Source organism: Camarhynchus parvulus, chromosome 2, assembly GCF_901933205.1.
Source record: "Camarhynchus parvulus chromosome 2, STF_HiC, whole genome shotgun sequence".
Lineage (NCBI taxonomy): Eukaryota > Metazoa > Chordata > Aves > Passeriformes > Thraupidae > Camarhynchus > Camarhynchus parvulus.
In genome coordinates, this window is record NC_044572.1 from 37,698,750 (window position 1) to 37,720,485 (window position 21,736).

General features: G+C 37.3%; 1 protein-coding gene across 3 annotated transcripts in view; it reads right to left on the minus strand.

Annotated features, from left to right (window-relative positions):
* ZNF385D (zinc finger protein 385D) overlaps positions 1-21,736 on the minus strand; it is a 417,272-nt gene that overhangs the window by 123,718 nt on the left and 271,818 nt on the right. For all 3 annotated transcript variants that reach the window (XM_030963381.1, XM_030963389.1, XM_030963398.1), the window contains one exon: positions 14,311-14,453. In XM_030963381.1, coding sequence (XP_030819241.1) covers positions 14,311-14,453 — 143 coding nt within the window. The remainder of the gene's footprint in view (positions 1-14,310; positions 14,454-21,736) is intronic.

Sequence of the window (21,736 nt, forward strand, 5' to 3'; positions counted from 1 at the left end):
TTTTATCCAATAAAGCAGCCAACCCCTTTAAGAACCATCCCCATCAGCCAGACTGTTTTTCCTCAACAAAACTTTGTCTATGACTTGGTGTTTGTCTCTCATTCTGTGTTTTCAATGACCAGGAGCAAGTAATGGAAAGTAAGACATTCTTTTATACTATTACATTACAAGAGCCTAGCAAGACAATAAGTCCTTAGCATAGCTTGAAAGCCTGTTATAATGCACACTTATCACCAGCTGTAGCCACCTAAAAAAAATAATAAAATAAATCTGCTGATTATACAATCATCTTAAAACCCTGTGTAGGTTAAAGACTTAAATGTTGTCAATGACAGCTAAAGATCAAAGCAGATGTTCGTTAATCCTCCTCTTATTTAAAAGAAGCTATAGGCTAAATAATACATTATTGCAGTATTAGGTGGCTTTTTGCTCTGCTGATTAATCTTGTGTCTTTCTGAAGAATTCGACAAATGTTTTAGATGTTTAACTACTGAACTCGAAGTTGATCTTCACAGCCTTCCTCCTGCTGTGATTTGGTCTGCAGAAATTATTTTTTAAGAAGCATAAAATATTTATTTGGAGTGTTTTATTGGGAGTCAAACTAGTATTAAGGAGAGATAGTAAACGAATCACCAAATGAGTAAGTAAGGATGACAATCCTAACACATTTTACGCATTGCATGTTCTGTGTTTTTGACTACTGAGTTGGTTATGTTCTACCTTTTTCTCATTGAACTAAAACAAAGGAAGTTTTAATTTTACCAAAATTCACAATTCCTTGATTGTTTATATTAAAAGTTAATTTTTTGCTTCTATTAATACAAATGCCATTAACCACAGAATTTTGGTTTTTTTTACTTTTACCTGATCTGTTCAAGGGACGCTAAATTTAGATCTCACAGAGAGAACCCTTTACCTTCAAAGTCTGCATCAATTTATGTGCCATATCACAGCAGCTTCTTAAAAAAAACAAAGCTTAAAATGGAAGCTCTTTTTATAAGTGGTTTAAAAGCTCTTTTAAAAGTTGCAGTGGTTTCTGAAGAAACAGCTAAGCGAGATAATTCTAAATGCAATAAAACTTTTCCCAATCAACTGAGTGGGGAACATTGGGGTTCTACCAAATGAAACAGAACACAAACTAATCTTCAGATCCATAGTTTTTTGCAATTCAGTGTAATCTGAAACAGACATTTCTTCAGGTTCTAGAAACTCAGTCAGTTTGAAGAGAATTGGAGATATTATTTTTATGGCATTAAATAGGAGACTTGAACACACAGTACTTGCTGAAGTAGAATTTACCTTTATTAATTATTTTGTTTAATGGGAAATGAAGAGAGTTCAGACCCAAAATATATGCTGTCCTCTCTATGCACAGAAATTTATGAAAAATCCCCCTTTATCAGGGAATCCATACTGAAGATGAGAGAGTGAACAGCTGTGCTGCTCTGATATTTTAGAGTAGCTAAGGGTTTGTTCTTAAACAAAGATTTTCTCTGATTTCAGCTACATAGACTCTTTTTAATTATGTGGTTGTTTATAGTTCAGTTTGAGACATATTTTCAGTAAGTACCTAGGTAATTTCTCTCTTTTTATTCAAATTTAGAAGAAAAAAATAATTAGGTTTCAAATAGCTTCCCTAAAAACAAAAATAGAGATTTAGAGATAACAAACTTGTCTCAAAAACTTTAAGGAGATAATAAATTCCTAGGAAAAGCTTGAAGGCAAAAAGGAAAAGACCTGTTCCTGCCAGGAACAAGGACAGAAGGACTCTAAGTGGAAATTGGGTATTTTAACTCACTTTGTAGGGTTTCCACCATTACTTTTATGGCGGGGTGTGTACGCTAAGCAAATGCATCTTTCAAATACTTGTGCTGAGATACCTCTCTTTTCTTGAAAATCTTCTGCTAGTCTTCTCACCTCTCTTCCTTGTCAAACACCACAGAGCCAGTATTTTCCAATCCTTTGGAAATGGCAGTCTCCTCACTGCCTCTCCTCTCCCAGGCACCACTCTCTCATGTTACTTCCTAAGGCCAACAATAGCTTTTGCTGCCTCCCAGAGCTGATAGTGCCATTTGGGAGGGCACTGCTATAATTAACTCAGGTATCAGCCCTGTGATTTATCTTGGTCATCTGAGTCCTAGCAATACCAATAATGTAATAGGTTAGATCCATTAGCAAATCAGTCTATTACAAACACAAAAATATGAGTAAGGTGATGTACATTTTTTTTTTCTTCATCCACTTCCAGCTCCCACAAGCATAGCACCTTAAAAATAGTACTTAGACTTCTACTGTTTATAGCAAGTCAAAGTTCATATGTTCTCATCTCTTCCTACTACTTAGGTTACTCAAGGAAGTCATCCTGTATATCTCTCTGCTCGGATATATTAGGCTCTGTCTGGGAAAGGGAATGAGAAAACTCAAATTACCACATTAGTAGTTAAAATAAACAAAGTCTCCTGCTGATTCCATCCAGTTAAGTATGTTACCTCATGGGGGGCTAGCACATGCCAAGACAATACATTTGGCACAAGAACTTCCTAAAATATACCTCACTGAAGACACAGTCTGGCAAGCATTGCTACTTGTGTTCTCAGCTCTTCTGGTCTTCTGTAACTTGTCAGAGCAGGCACATATAATTCTTGCCTTAGTCCTGGCATTTTAATTTTTAACAAAGCATGGGCATAGTGGGTTACAGATAAGCTTAATGAGAACTGGACCTGAATAAAAGAAGTAAAGGCTTCAGATTTACACCTTTTTCTATTTTCTTGACAAATGTTCCAGAAGTAAATAAATACTGTTGCCCTAAAATTTTCTTTCAGTATTCCTTTCACAGGCCTATTATGTTCAACTTCAGGAATTCTTTCCATGGTCTCAATTCATTAGAATTGGTCTCGCATTCAAACACCCTGGCAGTTTCACAGTAGCAAATTACTGAAAGAAACTTCTCCCAGACAGCTTTGCAGCAGGTCTTACACTATCTCTGTTATTAAGAATGTCTCTTTCCTGTAGAAATCTATTGTTTATCTGCCATTTTCCTTCACTTGTAGACTCTTTAGTCTTCTTTTGTGAGTCATTATGACAGCTTTTACATTTAGTTCTAAACATAATTGTTTTTATTGTGTGACGAAACTACGCAATCAATTTAAATTTTTTCTTATAGTTTCTTATAAAAATGTGTAAATGTAATGTGCTATCTAAAACTTTTTACTTGTGAAATCACAAAACATTTAATTCTCAAAAAAAAAGTTTGATAGAAAAACTCTGCTTTGTATTCTCTGAAATAGTAAGAATTCAATACTCATCTGCTTTGTATAAACCAATGCATTTAAAAGAGAAACACGCATTTCCTGGGAAATAACAAGGTTTTGTATATTCTTTAATTAATTTGATTACTAATTTAATCTATATGAATATTAACATAGGATTCCTTTAAGCATTCCCTAGAGCCAAAAGGAAAGATGCCAGGAAAAACAGTAGTTGCATGAGAATCTGGAATTCTGTATCCAATTTTACTGTACAAGTCCAACATATGACCCTTGGAGATTTTCTTCCCTTATCAAAAAATATTAAAATAAAATAAATTAGACAGGACACGGACATTAGAAAAATATTTCAATGGAGAGTGCAACATGCAAAGACTTCAGATAAATGAGTTCTTCAGCATGTGACATTTGCCAGGCAACTACTGTGAGTAAAAAGAGTAGAAAAAAGTCCCGAATTTTCCATTATCATAAAGGATAAAAGTGTGCATGAGTTTTAAGGCACATTCTTGAATAGTAGAAATACTGTTACTGCATGCTATGAATAAACAATTAATGAAGTAATTGTGCTTAGGAATGCATTTACTCTTGTGAAATTACCTGTCATGTAAACTCATGATTTTTTGAAGATATCTTTGAAATTCCTAAGAAAAAATTGCAGGTTGTTAAAAAGAAAAAAAGAAAAAAAATCTGCAAATAGTTATTCATCTATGGTAGAAACACAAGTGTACCTAGGGTTAGAAAAAATTCATGCCTTACTTTAAATCTCTCCAAATGTCTGTCTCATCAACAGAAATAACAGTGATTTTCAAATTTTATCACTTTTTTCATCCTCAGACTACAGTAATAAAATCATTGCTTTAAGTAATTCGTTTTTAATTTAATTGCAGCTTTTTAAAAATAGGTTAATAACCATCCATATTTAAGCTGTAGATTTTATGAGTTATACTTATTATGCAAACCATTAAATTTTTATAGTCTTTGCAGAATAAAATAATCATTGATCTTTCTCATCTGAGTGCTATTAAGGCAAAGGGTGTAAACATCAACCGATTAAAACACTATTTAAAATGTTTTTAAAAATGTGTTCTAAAATTTAGTTTTAAGTAATTTCCCTCACCAAGACTTGGCAAATCTGAAGAGTACTTCATTTAATTTCCTTTATGAAAATGTTTTGCATTCAAAGCAAAATCCTGAGGGACCCTCAGTCCCCATAAAAGGCTGTGCCATTGCCTTTGCCTTGGGTACTATGACTTCCCAAAAGTAAGTTGGCTCACAGTGCAGTGCCCTCCAGCAAAGGTGTAAGGCAGGACAAGATGACTCAAAGACTATTCTTTTGCTCTTCCTAATCACCAGCTAAGCAAACAAGAATGTGAAGTATTTAGATCCTGTTTATTGCCTTAGGAGCAAGAAACCACTTAAGTAAATTTTAAAAACACACTGAAAACAAAGCATATAGTAATGTAATTTTTAGGTATGTGTAGTCCTTTCCCCAGAGATCACTTCCAGCCTGCAACACTGCTTATGAAAATGTCTTCGAGTTTATACCCCATAGCCTACTGTGTGGCCATTTATACAATAGCAGAGTTATGAGCTTGTACAAACAGGGTGTTTGTGGCTCAGACCTGTTTAATTATGGACATGAGAACTGGAAGAGAATGGTTAGAAGTTCACCCATTCTCATGTGACAAGGAGGAGTGGCACAAACATCTCTTCCTCAGAGACAAGGGGCTGAGTCACTGGAGAGTGATACACTGTGTGAAAAATCCTGAAAAACTGTGAGCTATCAAACAGAGGATGAAAGTGCATGTACGATAAGCTCAGCTTCCACAAAGAGCAACATCTGACCTGCACCCAAAAAGTATTTACAGTCTGCAGGTGGCCAATTGACCACCAGCACTGAGGTATCCATAAGGACCTTGAATGAGGCCATGGGACTAAAGACAGAGAGAGATGGTAGGTGCAGAAGGCAAAACACAGGCAATGCTGTTTCACACATGTTTACACAAAATAAATCTTCCAGATAAATCAAAGCAGATTAACCAAAGACACACATTATACCCCAAAAGTTGGACAGCAACCAGGAAATGGGTATTTTCTTTGCATTGACATTACAGTTAGAGAAATGAATTCAAGGATAGGTATAATAATGTTCAGCAAAGTGAAATAACAAAAACACAAAAGGCTATCTTAAGATAACCTTAAGATTTGCTTCCCAGGAGAACACACAGCCTAGAAACCTGAATTTCTTCAGAAAGCAATCATGGAAGGTCAGAGAACCCTTGATACAAATTTAACTTAAATAAAAATAAAACTTTTTAATTGATATTTTTATGGCATCTACCCATTTGTACTCAGCAAACTCCTTGAAGGTCTCAAAGCTACTGTATTCTATGCAATGGGAGGTGACAGCTGCTCATCATAAGGATAGAAGACTGCAGATTCCCTAATTGGAACATAATCCTAAAACTGCTCAACTAAATCAGAAAGAGAATGGGTTGTTTAGAAAGGAACCTGTTAAGACTGTCAGGTCCAATTCCCTGCCCTTGGCAAGGACATCCTTCACCAATCAGGTTAAGTCCCACTGAACCTGACCTTGAACACTTTCAATGATGTGGCATCTGCAAATTAATATCTTTAATAGTATCTTAATTTAATATAATAGAACTTAATGTCTTTTAAGATCTTCATTAACACCATTGACAGAGGGGTTGCACACACCCTCAGCAAGCTGGCAGATGACACCAAGCTGAGTGGTGCTGTTGACACACCTGAAGGACAGGATGCCATCCAGACAGACCTAGACAGGCTGGAGAAGTGGGCCTGTGGGAATCTCATGAGGTTTAATAAGACCAAGAACAAAGTGCTGTAGCTGGGTCAGGGCAACCCCCGATATCAGCACAGGCTAGGGATGAACAGATTGAGAGCAGCAGTGTTGACAAGGACCTGTGGGTGATAGCTGACAAGAAGCTGGACATGGCCCAGCAGTGGTAGCTCAAAGCCCAGAAAGCCAGTCCTTCCTGGGCTGCATCCAAGGCAGTGTGGGCAGCAGGGCCAGGGAGGGGATTCTGCCCCTCTGCTCCCCTCTGGTGAGACCCCACCTGGAGCATCTGTCTCTGGGGTCCCCAGCACAGGAAGGGTCTCTTTGAGTGAGTCCAGAGGAGAGACACCAAGTTGATCAGAGAGATGGAGCATCTCTCCTGAGAGGAAAGCCTGAGAGAATCAGGATTATTCAGCCTGGAAAAGAGAAGACTTCGGGGTGACCTGATTGTGGCCTTCCAGTACTTGAAGGGAACTTAGAGGAAAGATCAGAGAAGACTATTTACAAGAGCATGTAGTGACAGGACAGGGAGAAATGAGTTTAAAAGGAAAGAGAGTAGGTTTAGATTTGATATTAAGGAAAAATTACTTACTGTAAAGGTGGTGAGGCAATGGAACAGGTTGGCCCATGGGAGGTACTCAAGGCCAAGTTTGATGAGGCTCTGAGCAACGTGGTCTAGTTGAAGGTGTCCCTACCCACAGCAGGAAGGTTAGAACTAGATGATCTTCAAGGTTTCCTTCCAGCCCAATTAATTCTATTATCATATGATTCTATGAACTTCTCTGGACAAATTGTTCCAATGCGTCACCACTCCCACAACAAACAATATCTTCCGTTGTAAAGCTACCCTCTTTCTTTTTAAAAACATTTCCCCTTGTCCTATCACTACAGGCCCTGGTAAAAACTCTCTCCCCATTTTTCTTGTAAGTGCCTTTAAGTACTGCTGGGCCACAATAAGGTCACCCCAGAGCTTTTTCTTCTCCAGGCTGAACAACCCCAACTCTCTCAAGTCTTTCCTCATAGGAGAGGTGTTCCACTGCCCTGACAATTTTCCTGACCCTCCTCATAACCTGCTCTAATATATTGCTGTCTTTCATTGGCAGCAAGATGCTGTACTCCAGGTGGGGCTGTATGAGAGTAGAATAGAGGAGAAGAATAACCTCCCTTGGCCACACTGTTTTTGATGTAGCCCCAGCTAGAATTGTCTTTCTGGGTTGCAAGTGCACATTGCCAGGTCATGATAATTTTTTCATGCATCAATACACCAAAGTCCTTCTCCACTCAATCCTTGGACTGAGTGGAATCCAGTCTGTCCTGCTACCAGGGATGGCTCTGACTCTGGTGCATGCACTTACTCCTGGCCTCGGGCTTCATGAGCTTCACATAGGCCCAATGAAAGCAATTCAAAACACAGACCAGGAGCACTGCTACAACATAAGATAATTCCAAAAGAATGGTAAGAAAAATTTTGTTGTTGTCTGGGTCTAAACTTGCAGAAGGCCCAACTACAAGTTCCAAGTTTTTTGAGGAAAAAAAACATTTAAAGGAGGTTGCAAAGGGACTAAAGTTAGATGCGCCTTAACAGTGCATCAAGTCCGAAGAACATAACAGCAATGACTCTGGAGACAGGTCCTAGGGATCTGAGACACTACAAACAGAAATAACATCCATGCAGTCACAGGCGACAACATTTCAGAAACACTCATTTGTACCAAGTCAAAATATAAACTCTCGTCCCTGTGCATGACATGGAGCATAGACCATATATAAAAACAGGCAGAGTATGCCTAGAGATCTCAATCCAGCCTAATCTGATTTAAAACCAGAAAAAGACAAAAAGCTTATTTTCTTGATGTCTCCTGAGCTGTAAATCTTTCCTCTGCATCAGGAAATCAGTGTTTTACTGGTATTTCAAACAGAACCCAGGATGTAGCTTAAGGATTTAAGTGTATGGGAAATAAATCTGGCCACTTCAAATGACTGAATATTTCATACTGATGTTGGTTCATTCCTGTTTTGCAAGCACCAAATAAAGCATCTGAATTGCCAGGATTTTCTTGTGTTTGCTCTTTTCCTAATTCCTGTACTTCTCCTGCAGATTTAATTAAGCATTCTGGGCAGCAGTAAAAATGTTATTATAATAAAGAATTCCTGAACTTGGCCATTATTTTTGTATTGTTCCCTATTTGCAATAGCATACAGCTAAACAACAATAGAGATATAGATTGTAAAGAAGAGTATAGCTGTCTTACAGTTCAACCGCAGTGCTATGTAAGGAAATGAAAAAGTCAAACCCTCTGTTTCTAGGTACCTGTAAATGAGCAGTTACTCAAAGATTGACCCCAGAAGCGATAATCCACTCTGTCTGACAAATCAAAAATTTGATGCACTACAGTTCTCCACCTGATAAAGGAACTTCTCGTGGAAATAACATTAAAAATCGGCACAAACTATATTTTTACTGCTAAGTTCTTCTATATAGGCAATATTCCATTTTGATTCACATCAGACTTAGGCCATTGTGTTGTTGCCTGATTATCCTCTTCTGGAAACAAAGCATTCTGACAGCATGTCATCACGACTGAACTTGAAAGAATTTTATATGAGGAAAAATAGTCTCGTTATGCTACTCTGCTCAATTAAGTCAGAAAGCATAAAACAAAACCATTGTGTAGTGGCATACAAAAGATTTGACTTTATTTTGTAAATTTCAGCCTGATAATGTTTAAAAAACCAACATGTATTTCAGAGCCCTCCTCCAGGCTTCACTATCAAAACATTACTTCTTATTCACAACATCTAGAAAATTGGCACATCATTTCTGCAGCACATATCTCTCTTCTAGATACAATAACTACCCAGGACAAGAGCCTAAGGAAAAGATTTTTTAAATCTCTTCTGACAGGTTTCTGACAGGTTTTCTCTGCATTTCCTGGCATAACCCTTCCCAGAAATACTTCTCAGAGAGCAGGTTTTCTGCACTGTCCATTTCTATCCACTGTCTGGCCACAATAGGAGAAGACTATACCTACAAACACAAGGTTCACTTCTATAAATAGAGAGTACAGCCTTTGTGCTGCCCTGGAAGCTGCTGGGTTGTTGCATAGGGCGGTTTCCAGGAAGCAGGGAGCACCACTCTGGCACCTTAACCCAAGTTACCCCTAGAGCATCAACCTATGGGCAAGGGACACTGTTAACTCCTCCTCCTCCTTTCCCATAACCAGGGGAAGGTGAAATAGGAAACTATTAATAATGCACTGGGCATTTATTATTATGATTATTATTATTATTATTATTATTATTATTATTATTATTATTATTATTATTAGTGGCATAGAACAAGCAAACAGGAAAATCAGGGAACTAAACAAGCATTACTTGTTTAGTTCCCTGATCATGACAAACGTGTCTGTAGGGTAACAGTTCATTTTCCATCCATGTTTAGTACAACTCTGACACTGCCACTGCTCTTTGAAGTCATACTTTTCTAGACAAAACTGTAGTGATATTTCTTTCCAAAGCATGCTTATTTGGAAAATTTTCTATTAGCAACAAGGCTTTCATTTGGAGTTAGGGATGAAGCTTTTCAAACAACATCACTCCTTCTGTTTTCAAGCATTTATTCAGATCTTCTACACCGTGTACCTCTTCCTTTACAGATTGCACTCATACTATGAAGTGTGATAAAATATTTTTTTAGAATTTTTTCAGAAAGATGGTCAGCATATCCTTCAAAGAATAAACAAACAAGGAGTGTAAGGCACTGTCCAATTTTCTACCTTGTAATGGCAAATGTCCTGCATTTCTAAACTTTAAGTTCTGTCTCCTGTTCAAGAGACTGAAGTATATAATTCTGAGAGCTTTGGAAATAGGCAAAACCCAACTTCTGATGAATCTGTGATTTGGAGACTACCAAAAAATCTGCAAAAGATTTTTTTCTGTCAGAGGGTCCATCAGCTTAGAGCTGATGCTGATATCTTGCAAAACTAAGCATCTCCCCTTAGACCAGAGACCCATCAATATATTTCTACAAGTTAATTAAATTCTAGACTTTGATGCTTTGTGAAATTTCTCTGCAACAAACGATCAGCTTGTGAACAGAATAGGCACATTCACATGCGAAGACCCATACATGCTTAATCCAACTGTTAAAGCTTTGCATCTCTAAGAACTAACTCTTAGATGTACGCAGGCTTGCAGCTTCTCCCTCTGCAGATGAAAATGCAGAAACATAACAAATGTTTGCCAAATGATCTCAAACTATTTTCAGAGGAATTTAATTATTTTTCCATTCCTCTGAAATTTTTCAAACCGTATTTTAAAAAGCTAGATAAATATTATTTATAGCCATAGTTTCTCCCATTAAATAAAATTTAGCCATTTAAATCCCATACGGTTGATTCATCTTTTCAGATCAGATAAACTTGTAGTGAACCTGAGATTCTTCAGGGTCTGTTCCAGTGGGCTGTTTTCAGTTTTAACAGCTTTGTTGTTACAATTTCCTTTTACATGTGACTTGAGGGTACCCATTTGCTTCACAATTAAGAGCATAGCACCTACAAATGTTCAGCTAACCAGATTGTTAATTGCTATGTTTGCTTTACGCTTTCTCCTATAAATAGAAAACGCTCCTCCTGAAACTGAATGGTTCAAAGGTTCAAACATTATCTTCCTAACTTTTCTCAGGTTACTCAGTTTTTGCTTTTTCCTCTACTCTCTGTCCGGGGATATTACTGGTAAAGATTGGTGTACTTCATGTTATCTCTTCTGGTCCCTGCTTCCTTGAAAGCTTTTGCCTTTGTAGAAATCTTTTGAATGTTTTCTTCAGAGGCAGCCAGCAAAAACTAAGCTTGTTTTAGAGCAAAGTCATCAGTAACAAATAAAACTTTCACATGCTTGTAATAAACTGAAATAGAGTGAAAAATGTTATAAAGTACACTTTACTAAGATTTTGTACTACTTAAATAATACTTAATAACCTTGATAGATAAGGTTAGTATTTGGTTTTATTAGTTCTGATGTACATGTCTGACTTTCTCCACTGGTAAGTTACTTTTGCTTCCACCTCTCCTAATCTTTCTCTCCAGTTCATCTGAATCCTCAAATTCCCTGAAGATTATCTTTAGATAAAATTAGAAGCATAACTACTTTATAAATGGGAACATTCCTCTGTAAACATACAATACAATGTCAGCACTTCTGTCATGTGATTTCTGAGTGGAATTTAATATATGAGCTGTGAATAGCTTATGACCTGTCCCATAATGTGGGATTCATCTAAATGTAGATGCAGCTGAGCCAGTCCCTCATTACAATCTGAATAGATGAATGAGGACTTTCAGGGTTCACTTCACTCCATGCCAAAGTATACATATAGCTTGCATTGCAAGCTACCTTTGTTCATTTTTATCCATGCATAACTTGGAGAAATTGCTGATTTTTCTCCATTATATTTTGTGAAGAAGCTTAGGCTGATTACCTCAGATGCCTATGTCCATCAAAAACACACTCCCATGTTAATTAGGATTGCGAGAGACTACTTATTTTCGCCGAAATGCGTCTGAACTTTTATTCAAGTTTCCCCTTGGTTGTGCTGTTTTCAAGTGAAGGCTATTGAAAAATGGCCAATAAGTGGCCAAAATCCTGGGCTTCCCTCTAGCCTTTTGAGAAGTAGTCCAGACATGCTGCCAAACTCATTTGTTCTGTGGAATTTGTTCCTGTGAGGGTCAAGAGGTCTTTAGAAATCCATTTCCTATGACTCAATTTATGACCCTGATGTCTCAGTCAAGGGAAATGCTAATTTATTGATAAAAGAAGAGAGAACATCCAGTTCAGGTGTTCTGTTAGGGACCACTTGCTTGACCTGGGTTTAGGCACAGAGCATAAGTGATTCTCCACTGACACTGCATAGGACTGTCAGTGAAGTCTACAAGGATAAAGCATCATCAACAGCTACAGTTGATCATGAAGAGCCATATTTTTAAAAAGATAATTTTTTGATTAAACACTTTTTTTTCTGTCTCACATTCACATACTGAAGCCCCTTCCAGAAGTTGTGTTTAAAGTCTAACATGATGTGTGGGTTAACTTCTTTTTGGGCTGATAACAGTCAGCAGCTGATATGTCCCCAAAAGTTTTGTTGGCTTGGAGAGAATTTCTGGAACTGTGCAAAACTGCTCAGCTAGTCTATACATTTGGAGGTTGCTGCTAACCATCCCTGGCATATGAGCTAAACATAGCAGCGTTCAATAATGTGCTGCTCACAAAGAAAATGGGAACACGGAGGATGACACTGCATGTCAGCACACATGATGAGAAGGCAAAGGTCACTTAGCAAGGCATAAACTATGAGCAGCAAGGCAGGTGACAGCAGCTCTGATGACAGCATCCTCACACTCAGGACTGACATATCTGCCAAAGGTGGACTTGGCAGATGGCCACACATCACAGGAAGCAGCATTTTGCATGGGAACAGATTTCAAAGTGCTGTTAAAAAGGGCTTCAAGTCTCACTCCTGAAAACTGGGCTCACTTTACCAGTGCTCCTACCAAATTATATGCTACTAAGATAATGTTCAGGAATAACATGGTTTTGATATGAGTCTATTTTTACTTTCTTACTTCCAAATTAATATGACTTATCCACCCTCCCTCAAAATAATTATAGTAGCAAAACAGTTTGTGTATGAAGAAAGAAACTGGAAATTTATAGAGTAGCACAGGATTAACAATTATTAACATTCATCATTAAAATTCCATTTCAGTTATATAATTAAAGAATTAGCAAAACAATCTGAAGCCTCTGAACCATGGAAAATCCTGAGGAAGAAAAATACAAGGCATTCTAATAGATATCTTTTAAAAATTCAGCTGGCCTATTGCATTAATACAAACAGTGATCACAAGGCACAACTGGTTAAAAGATCTCAACTCTAATGCACACTAAACAAGTCCAAAGTTGTATCCATTTCATTATGGGTTATCAGTACCTTGGTTAAATCCAGCACATTTTAAAACCTTGTGGCATACTAGCAGGCTTTTTAAATTTAAAGTTTACTTGTAATAGTAGTTCATTGACATATTGTTTCTGTGCTTTTTAAGACTTGTAGCTTGTAGTTTCTCTGTTTATGTTGTGAATTTCTTGAATTCAAGACTGTATAAATAGCTTTGGCAATTAGCTTATTTTAATTACTTTAAAGCAAAATGAACATCTATGAAAGGTAAAAAATAAACATTTAAATTCAGAAATTTGCTATTGATTGCTATATTTTTTTCTAGAATGCACATGTTCCTTTACTATTCTTAATTATTTTAATTAAGATTTCTGCATGTCAATTAGAATTGGTTCAGAACGGAAAACCCCACCCCCTCTCTGTCTCTCAAAGCAGGTAAGCACACATGTTCTTAATAGGTTTTTTTTATACATAGAGTATATGTAAATAAGGAAAAGAGCACCAAAAAGTAATTGAAAAGGGGCATAATTCTATAAAGTCAAAACTAACATAAAACCAATGTAGACCCTTTTTTTTTAGAGCATTAAATAACTCAGTCTGAAAGAGGAAAATTGGAACACTGATGACATATGTCAGTAAAATAATTAAAATACTAAAGAAGGAATTGGATTTCTATAATCATACATGGCATGACGAAGTAAAAGAAAAAAGGGAGAAATCTATCCTAGTTTAAATCTAAGACATGAGAAATAACACATCTTAACCTGAAAAAAATACCCTGGATTGTTTCCCACTGAATAGCTCATACAGCAGCTAACATGGTTCTCATTCTTACTTTATTTGCCCTGACAGAGTTTTCTTCTTTAGGCTCTGTATATTTTTAGTATTTCTCAGGAAGTGTGTTGGAGATGAGATGTAGAATCCCAATGCTCTGAAACTTTCCCTCTCTGAGAGTTGCAGTGAACTGCAAGTTAGAGAAGCTCCGTGCGTCCTAAATTACTGTGGGAAATTCACAAGCCCTGGGACTGAATATGGCCTGAAACTTTATTGCATGTCACTTGGGATCATATAACTTTTTTCCTTTTGCATTTGTTCTGACTAACACCCAGGTAGGCTTCAATTTATGGCCCATCAGCATGTCTGAAAGAGCTATTTGGCCCTCGGCAAGGGAGAGGATACTCCAGGTGTAATGGAGTACATAAAATCCTGCTTTGTGCCCACTTGAGTCTTCCACGGAAGCTGTGGCTCAGTGTAACTGTTGGGAGAGTACTTACTGCATTGAAGTTGGGGAAGAGATTCACTGCTGCAGCAGTGTCCAGAGGAAACGGGAGGAACGGCTTAATATCCAGCGATGGCTGCAGGGGTGGTGCCGGAGGACGAACAAGGGCTGGAAGAGCAGGGCTCTGGCATGTACCACCTGCAGGTACAAAGAGACAGAAAGCATTCAGCAGGTGATATGATTAGTGAGGGGGGATAAAAGCCAGCACATGCGCACACACAAAAAGCAACAGTAAAAAGATAATATTTCATCAAGCAAATATATTTTGTCCAAAAATTACTGCATTAGTGAAAAAAAGCGCAGCTGACTCAGTGATTGAGTTGGTTGTAATTCTTTGCCAGAAATTGCTTCATGTTTCAGTCTATCGTGATTAGAATTATCTTATAAACCATTTATTTCCATGGACAATCTGGAACAACAGTTCAGCATATGTCTAACTTCTCTTGAGACCTTCAGCTAGTTTCATTCTCTTATCATTTCAGCGCTTCATCCCTACCCTGTTGCTCAACTCTACAAAGCCAGATTACTCAAAAAGATAAAGAACAACTTGCTGTTCAGCTCAGCAAAAGTCATTCAATTTGCAGACTTCTGTTTTTTTAATTAAATGCTCACTCATGGAGCCAACGGCTTCCGTTTCAACCTAAACCTCACAAACACAACATACCTTGCTGCCTCAACAGTTGGTCAATACAAATCTAAAAATAACAGTTTCAGGAGCCACTGCAATTCTGTTTATGGGAAAGTACCGATGAACACTTTCTGCTCTTTGCAAAGGGTGGAGCTGATTCAGACTCTGTGCAGCAGAAAGCTCCTCCCAGCTAACCACCAGCTCTGTGGGAACATAATGCAAATGAAGAAATTCCCTTGCATACTAACAAGGCACTACCTGTTTGCAGTGGACGCTATTTTGCGTATTTGTTTGCCCCTGGCCACAGCCATCTACAAGCTGGAAGGATCCAAGTTCATTCTCTGCTTTCAGTGTCTCCTATATTGGTTGCACTCCAAAACATCAATTCCGTGTTAATTAAAGACTATTTGGATCCTAGGAAACTGTTAAAATATGCCAGTGTTCTTCTAATCCGAGAGGCAGGCAACAGACTGTAAAAACATGCTGGTAAGAGTCCAAGAAACACTGAAAAAAAATGAAAGGGGAGTTTTACCCTACTCACTAAACAGGGACACAGGCAGACAGATCAACAGAGGGAGAGATCAAAAATCTGCTTCTTTTTTCCCTCTCATACGTACAGAGATTTTACTAGATAAGTTGCATACATCCTTTAAGAGTACAAATATAAAGTAGGCAGAAAGATATATGACATCTCTCCATATTTGGCCAGCAAATCTGCTAACATGGTTTGTCATGTTACACGTCTAATTGAGGGCTAAAAACATAGGACTTAATTAAACAGTTGTAGAAGATCATCCAAGTTGTGCTTCTAGATATAAAATCAGCTGGAGCCAAATTTTGAAGACTGTATTTTTTGACAACTTTCAACTCCTCTGTGAGGCGTTTCACTAAGAATCACAAGTAAATTAAAGGTAGTGGATTAGGGATCACTGTAATCTCATGATAGTTTTTAATCCCAGGAATAACTGTTTAAAGAATAAGAATAACTTATTAAAGAATAATTTTTGGAGTAGTTTCTACATTTTACCTCAATGTAAGTGTATAAGAAATAAAAAGTTTTTGAATGCTGCAGCTGAGGATATAGCTAACAGAAAAGTAGAGCACAAGCAGCATAGAATTATCAAGTATTTGATTGCCATTGCTTTGGCAATTGTTACATTCCCATGACATGGCTACAAAAACACTGTAAAAATAAATCTAACAGGTCAGAATGATGATAGGGTAGTGTTGAACATGCCAATCATACTACCTCGGAATAGGAAAGACCCATAAAGGCACTTTTTAAAATGCTGGAAATACTTTGCTTTAATTTTATAAAGCTTTCACACACCATGAAAGAATAAGCACTCTTACTAAAGAAAAAAATACAGATTGCGCCTGAGATTGTGCAGAATCACACAAAAATTTCAAGGTGAACATTTGCCTGGCAATAGCAAAGAATTTGAGGCTAATCAAATATTCTGTAACTCACAAATGCAAACTGGACTGAGAAATGTCACCTGTGCTTGGGGACGCAGCTCATGGACTGTGTGGAGAAGAGCTGCACAGGCTTGGATTACCTAGAGCAACAGCATTGCTATCTCAAACTCATCTGAGGTACCAAGCCATGGAGGATGAAATATTTCTATTCTATGATCCTTTCCTGTGGCATGACTCGGCACTCGCGCACCTGCTCCTGCCAGCCAGTGCGATGCAAAGCCATCTGGGGACGAGAACAAGCTTTAAATGGAAAAATCCAGCCAGCTCTGTGGGACCTTGGCTGGGACTCAGAGCCTCTGGAACAGAGTTTAAAATCTACCCCAGTTCTGGCTACAGTGGCACAGAAAATTAGTATGTTCAGGAGCACAGCTGCTCTCTGTTTTTTCAATAGTGTCAGACATGTCCCTAAATGATGGAGCATGTGAGAGGCATCATGAAATCTGAGCCTTTGCTTAAGAACTTCTGTAATGTTTATGGCTGCAAAAATTAGCTTCTCTTTCCATTTAAAATGCACAGAGTTGTAGTCTAGAATCTGCAACAGAAAAACTGAAGCAATGGCAACCATTTTTGCAACTCAGCTTAGCTTGGACAAACTTTGAGAATGCCAGTGTTAACTATTTCACACCTAATCCATTAGCAGAGGGATGGAGAGGGGTAGAAGAACACTGGGAAGAGTTCTTGAAGAGTGTACACAGACAAATACCAAGGTTACGGAACATTGGATTAAAATGAAGAACCATAAAATTTGCTTATGACAGTTTTGGTATTGTGTAGGATGAGTTTCTCCACAAAGACCTCCATAGCATTCCCTGAGCAGATGCAGCACTGCTGCTCAACACACAATGAGGGTGAAGGTTCAATGTCAGCCTTTTTACAAGCTTTCTACCAGCAAGGTTTGGATAACATTGACCAATAAAACGAGGATAAAATCCCACAACACTGATAGGTTTTGTCCACAGCCTGCACTAAATACTCACTATTATTATTATTATTCCCTGAAGTTCACATAGATAACCTTGTCTTTACAAGGGACATGCTGCACCTTAAATTGGCAGGATAATACAGTATTTTCTAATTCCAGTTTTACAAGTTAGTGATGTTAGAGTCTCATGTCTTTCTAAAGAGGACGAGAATCAGATTCTAAATGGGAGATGAATGTTCATACATTTGAGAAGTTCACATCAGTATTGTTACCTTAGTTTTCTTTGTAGAGAGATCAAACATAATTCTACTTAGAAGCTTAATCAGCTCAGCATTTTGTCCAAGTTTGAAGTAATCATTTGTTTCTTTAATTTTCAGACAATTTAAATCACAGGCAAGATAATCTCTTGGACAGAGGCACTGGCTATACATCCAAAATAAGCGTGGGCATACAAGTTTGGGGAAAAGCTTGCAACAAAGCTTTGCTCCTTCCTATATCACGTTGAGCCTGTTTTGACATTGGAGAACTCCTCCAAAGCCAATCAAACAGCACATTTTTTTGCACAGGGATGCAGTTCTGTGTCTCCAGCTGAGACCAGACATTTTGCCCTACCACTGGGTAATCTGGTTTGAAATACAACACCGTGTTCTGGGCACAGACAGCCCACGCGCTACAAAGGCACGTGAGCAACATGAGGTTCATGCTCTTGGTGACACAGCCCAGTCACGTGGGTTCTCCTTCTGAAATCACTGGTGATGTGAACTTAATCACCACAAGACCTCTCTTGCCCGAACCAAGGGAATATGACAGAAACAGGTGAAGAGATGATTCCTGCTTGTTGCACTTCAAATTGTCCATTCCATGAGGAATTGGCTATTTTTTAAATTATTTTTGAGTATGAGTGAGAACAAATACTGGTGTCTGTCCTTTCCCCTGCTTCCCCTGTACCCCATTTTGACTTTAGAGACCGTGTTTCACTGTGGAACTGAAAATAGATTGTAAAATGAGAACCATTCTAGAAATAAGAAACCATGTGCCATTAAAAATGCTTAAGTTTTAATCTTATCTTCACAATTTTTTTTGGTGACAATTCTTTACAAAAAATTAACACATTCTGAGGGAAATTTTGCTTTCAAAGAAATAGGACTTACTGAAAAGAAAGTTTCCCATGTAAATTTTTGTGCCCAGTTCACCTGAAATTTGCTTGGATCGGTGTTAGGTAAAGCGTATAAACCGCTGTAAGTACTCACCTTAAAATCTGGATTAAGAGAATCACAAAGACTGAATATACACATAGGAAACCAAACAAAATAGCCCTAGGGTAAACAGACATCATAAAGCAGGGTGGTTTTAAATACAGGAAAATAAATAGCAAATTTCCTTAATGTTTTTCAAGAAGGCCAAGATCCCTATTCTTCAGGTTCCCTAACAAATAGCTCAACAAATTGGCAACCCCCTCTTATTATATGTGACTTGGCTATAGAAAAGTTATGTTACATCTTTCTCTGCACAGTCTTTCCTCATGCACTCCCTTATTCCCAATCCCTCAAATTTAAACTTAACTGCAGATTTAGTTTCCAGAAAAAGAATCCCAAGATGCATTATCAAATAGTCTCCCCTAAGGAAGAATCTAGCTCAGCTTTTGCAGACACAAAAATGTAGATAAGTTTTTGCAATGCATTTGAAACTTGGAGGTATGTAAACTGGGCAGAAACTCTAAACTATTACCCCATTAATCTAAATCTTTTGCAGTTCTTCCATCACTAACTATTACCACCATAAACACTGAGCGAAAAAGCAAATCTCTGCAGAATTTTATTTTCATTCCTTCGCTACTTTGCAAGTTTTTCCTTCTGTCCATGTGCACAGCTATTTTGAATACAGCAAAGACACTCAACTAATGTACCCTTTCCTTTCCTTCCTAGAGTTGGTTTTCAGGATCATAAACTGGTTTCTCTAAGATATGGATATTTCCATGTTTTGCAACCCATCTCACACCTCTCTTAATATTTCCATGATAACTTATCTGAGGTCAAAAAAATATACACATTGTGCCTTGGCAAAAGCTCAGAGAACCTTTCAGCTGTATGACTCAGTGGCGAAGCTGGGAAAGTACCACACATTTCCAACTGAAAAGTTGACTTTTAGGAGGCTTTAAAAGAACTTCAAAAGCTATAACTAATAATGTTTATATAGGAACCTTATGTCTAATAGTACACATGCACTAAGCATTAAAATATATCCTGGAGAGCCTGAGCAAAACCAGGAATTTTCATAGAAAATTTTTGAGAACAATGACTCAGGCTATTTTAAAGTATAAAAAGGAAAGGATATGTGGGGAGCTCATGGTCAAGTTTATAAATGTTAATAAGCTTACATTTGGATAACTCAATATTAGCTAGAACTTTTAATTTGTTATGAATCAAGTTTGCCAGTGGGCCAAAGGAAAGGTATATTTGGAGGGATTTTTTTGAAAAGACAATAAAGACACAAACATTTAAGAACAGCAGGCTATCCATGGTGAATAATGCTCTTTCATGATCTAAAATAAGAGATATCAGTATTTATATTTTCATGGAATCTGATAAAACAGGAAATTTTAAGATATCCAAAATCAGAAGAATAAACTTCTCTGGGATCTAACAGAGGAAATATGACATGAATTGTAGATGTGGCTTTTAGAAATTAGTTTAATGTAATTTGTTATGGTCCATAGTCACTAGGGTAGTCCTTTTTATCACTGTATGGTAATCTTCATTTTTACAACAGATACTTTTCTCAAAAACTGCTGAATCATCCCTTTAAAGGTAAATTCAGCTCCAGAATGAGCAGTACCAGTGATCTAACATGGCACAGAAAAATGAGACTCAATCACCAAACTACTTAGTTTTAGTTGTAACAAAGTGTCTAAAATATGAACTCAGCATACAGAAAGTTAGCTAACATGCAACTTGTACCTTTTATGTGCATAAAGAGATAAACTTCTGATTTTGAATATTTCTTTTTTGTAGGTTATGTATTATTACCTATGAACTGAAAGGACATTAGATATAAACAAATGATGTGAATGGCGAATTTAGTGCTCAGTAAATGTATTTTCTGATGACCACTTATGGTCTTAGATCTCAGCTTCTTGAAAGGGTTTTTTTAATAATTTTGAGTGGTTTGTTTCTTTTTTAAAATTTATTTCTTTTAGGAGGGGAAATAATCTTAAAGTGCTTTCGACTTCTGTATTGTTCACACACTCTTTTTGGAGAGTGCTTTCATTATTTAATAATCTCAAAAAAATCTTTAAAAATACGATAGCCACATTTAAACACAATACTTATACATATAATCACTCTTAGTTCCAGAAAAGAAAGAAAAAAACTCAACTGTATTAAATATTTGAAGCCCACTTGAAAAAAAGAGCCTTCAAAATAGGACTCCAACCACACCATCCTCAGTCCTGCTGGTTGGTTCTCCTGAGACAGCTTGAGGATCAAGTACACTGTGTGGCCACACAAGCTTTTCTTTCACAGGTTTTGCTGTTAGCAATGCTAGCAGTGGCTAGTCACTTTGAAGAGGATGAATGCAACACTGTCTCAGCTGTGGAGATCTGTGAGTAATTGATTTTTCAGTTCACCGGCCAAACCAAAAAAATAACGACAATTAAAGGGGGAAAATCCCACCACTGTGTCAGCTGAAACTCTTCTTTCACCTAAAATAACACTCTATAGCTCCTACTTAGATACTTAACTGTTTTTATTATTTAAATATTGGCAAAATTCAAACATCCAGATCCAAACAACTCAAAGTGACTCATTACAAAGATATTTTCTTCCCTTCCTTTTTTTTTTCTCCAGATTGGCACAAATCAGTACCCACTCTTTATTTATGGACAGCATTTTTCAGCACATACACCGTTCACCTGGAAAGTTTGAATCAACTCTGGTCATTTGCTGCTATTCAAAGTATTATTTTTTCGAGAGAAAATATTTATTCTCTGGTTCCTGCAAAGTGAGCTAGTTTAGAAAAAGAATTCTTTTTATTATTATTATTAGTTTTAGAAGACTGCAGCTATGCATCCTGCAGTGTTTTTTAAAGTCTTTTCTTTCACACATACTAGATTTTGAAACACATAAGACCATATATCCCAATAATTTTGATTGGAAAATGTACTCCTCTAGGTGTACAGAGGAGTAAATTTCTCTTTCCATTATGTAGAAACCTGTGAAACTACTATTATGATGCTGGACTGGGAAAATGCAGAGGCAAATTTGCATGTGTAGTCTGATACCCATTATCTCCTGCCATTATTTCCTTTACTTTGCTAAACAAAAGTTTCTGCTCCCATTTTGCTACCTTTTTCCCTCCCGTTTCTTTGTCATCTGTGTTACAGGAAGGTGGGCC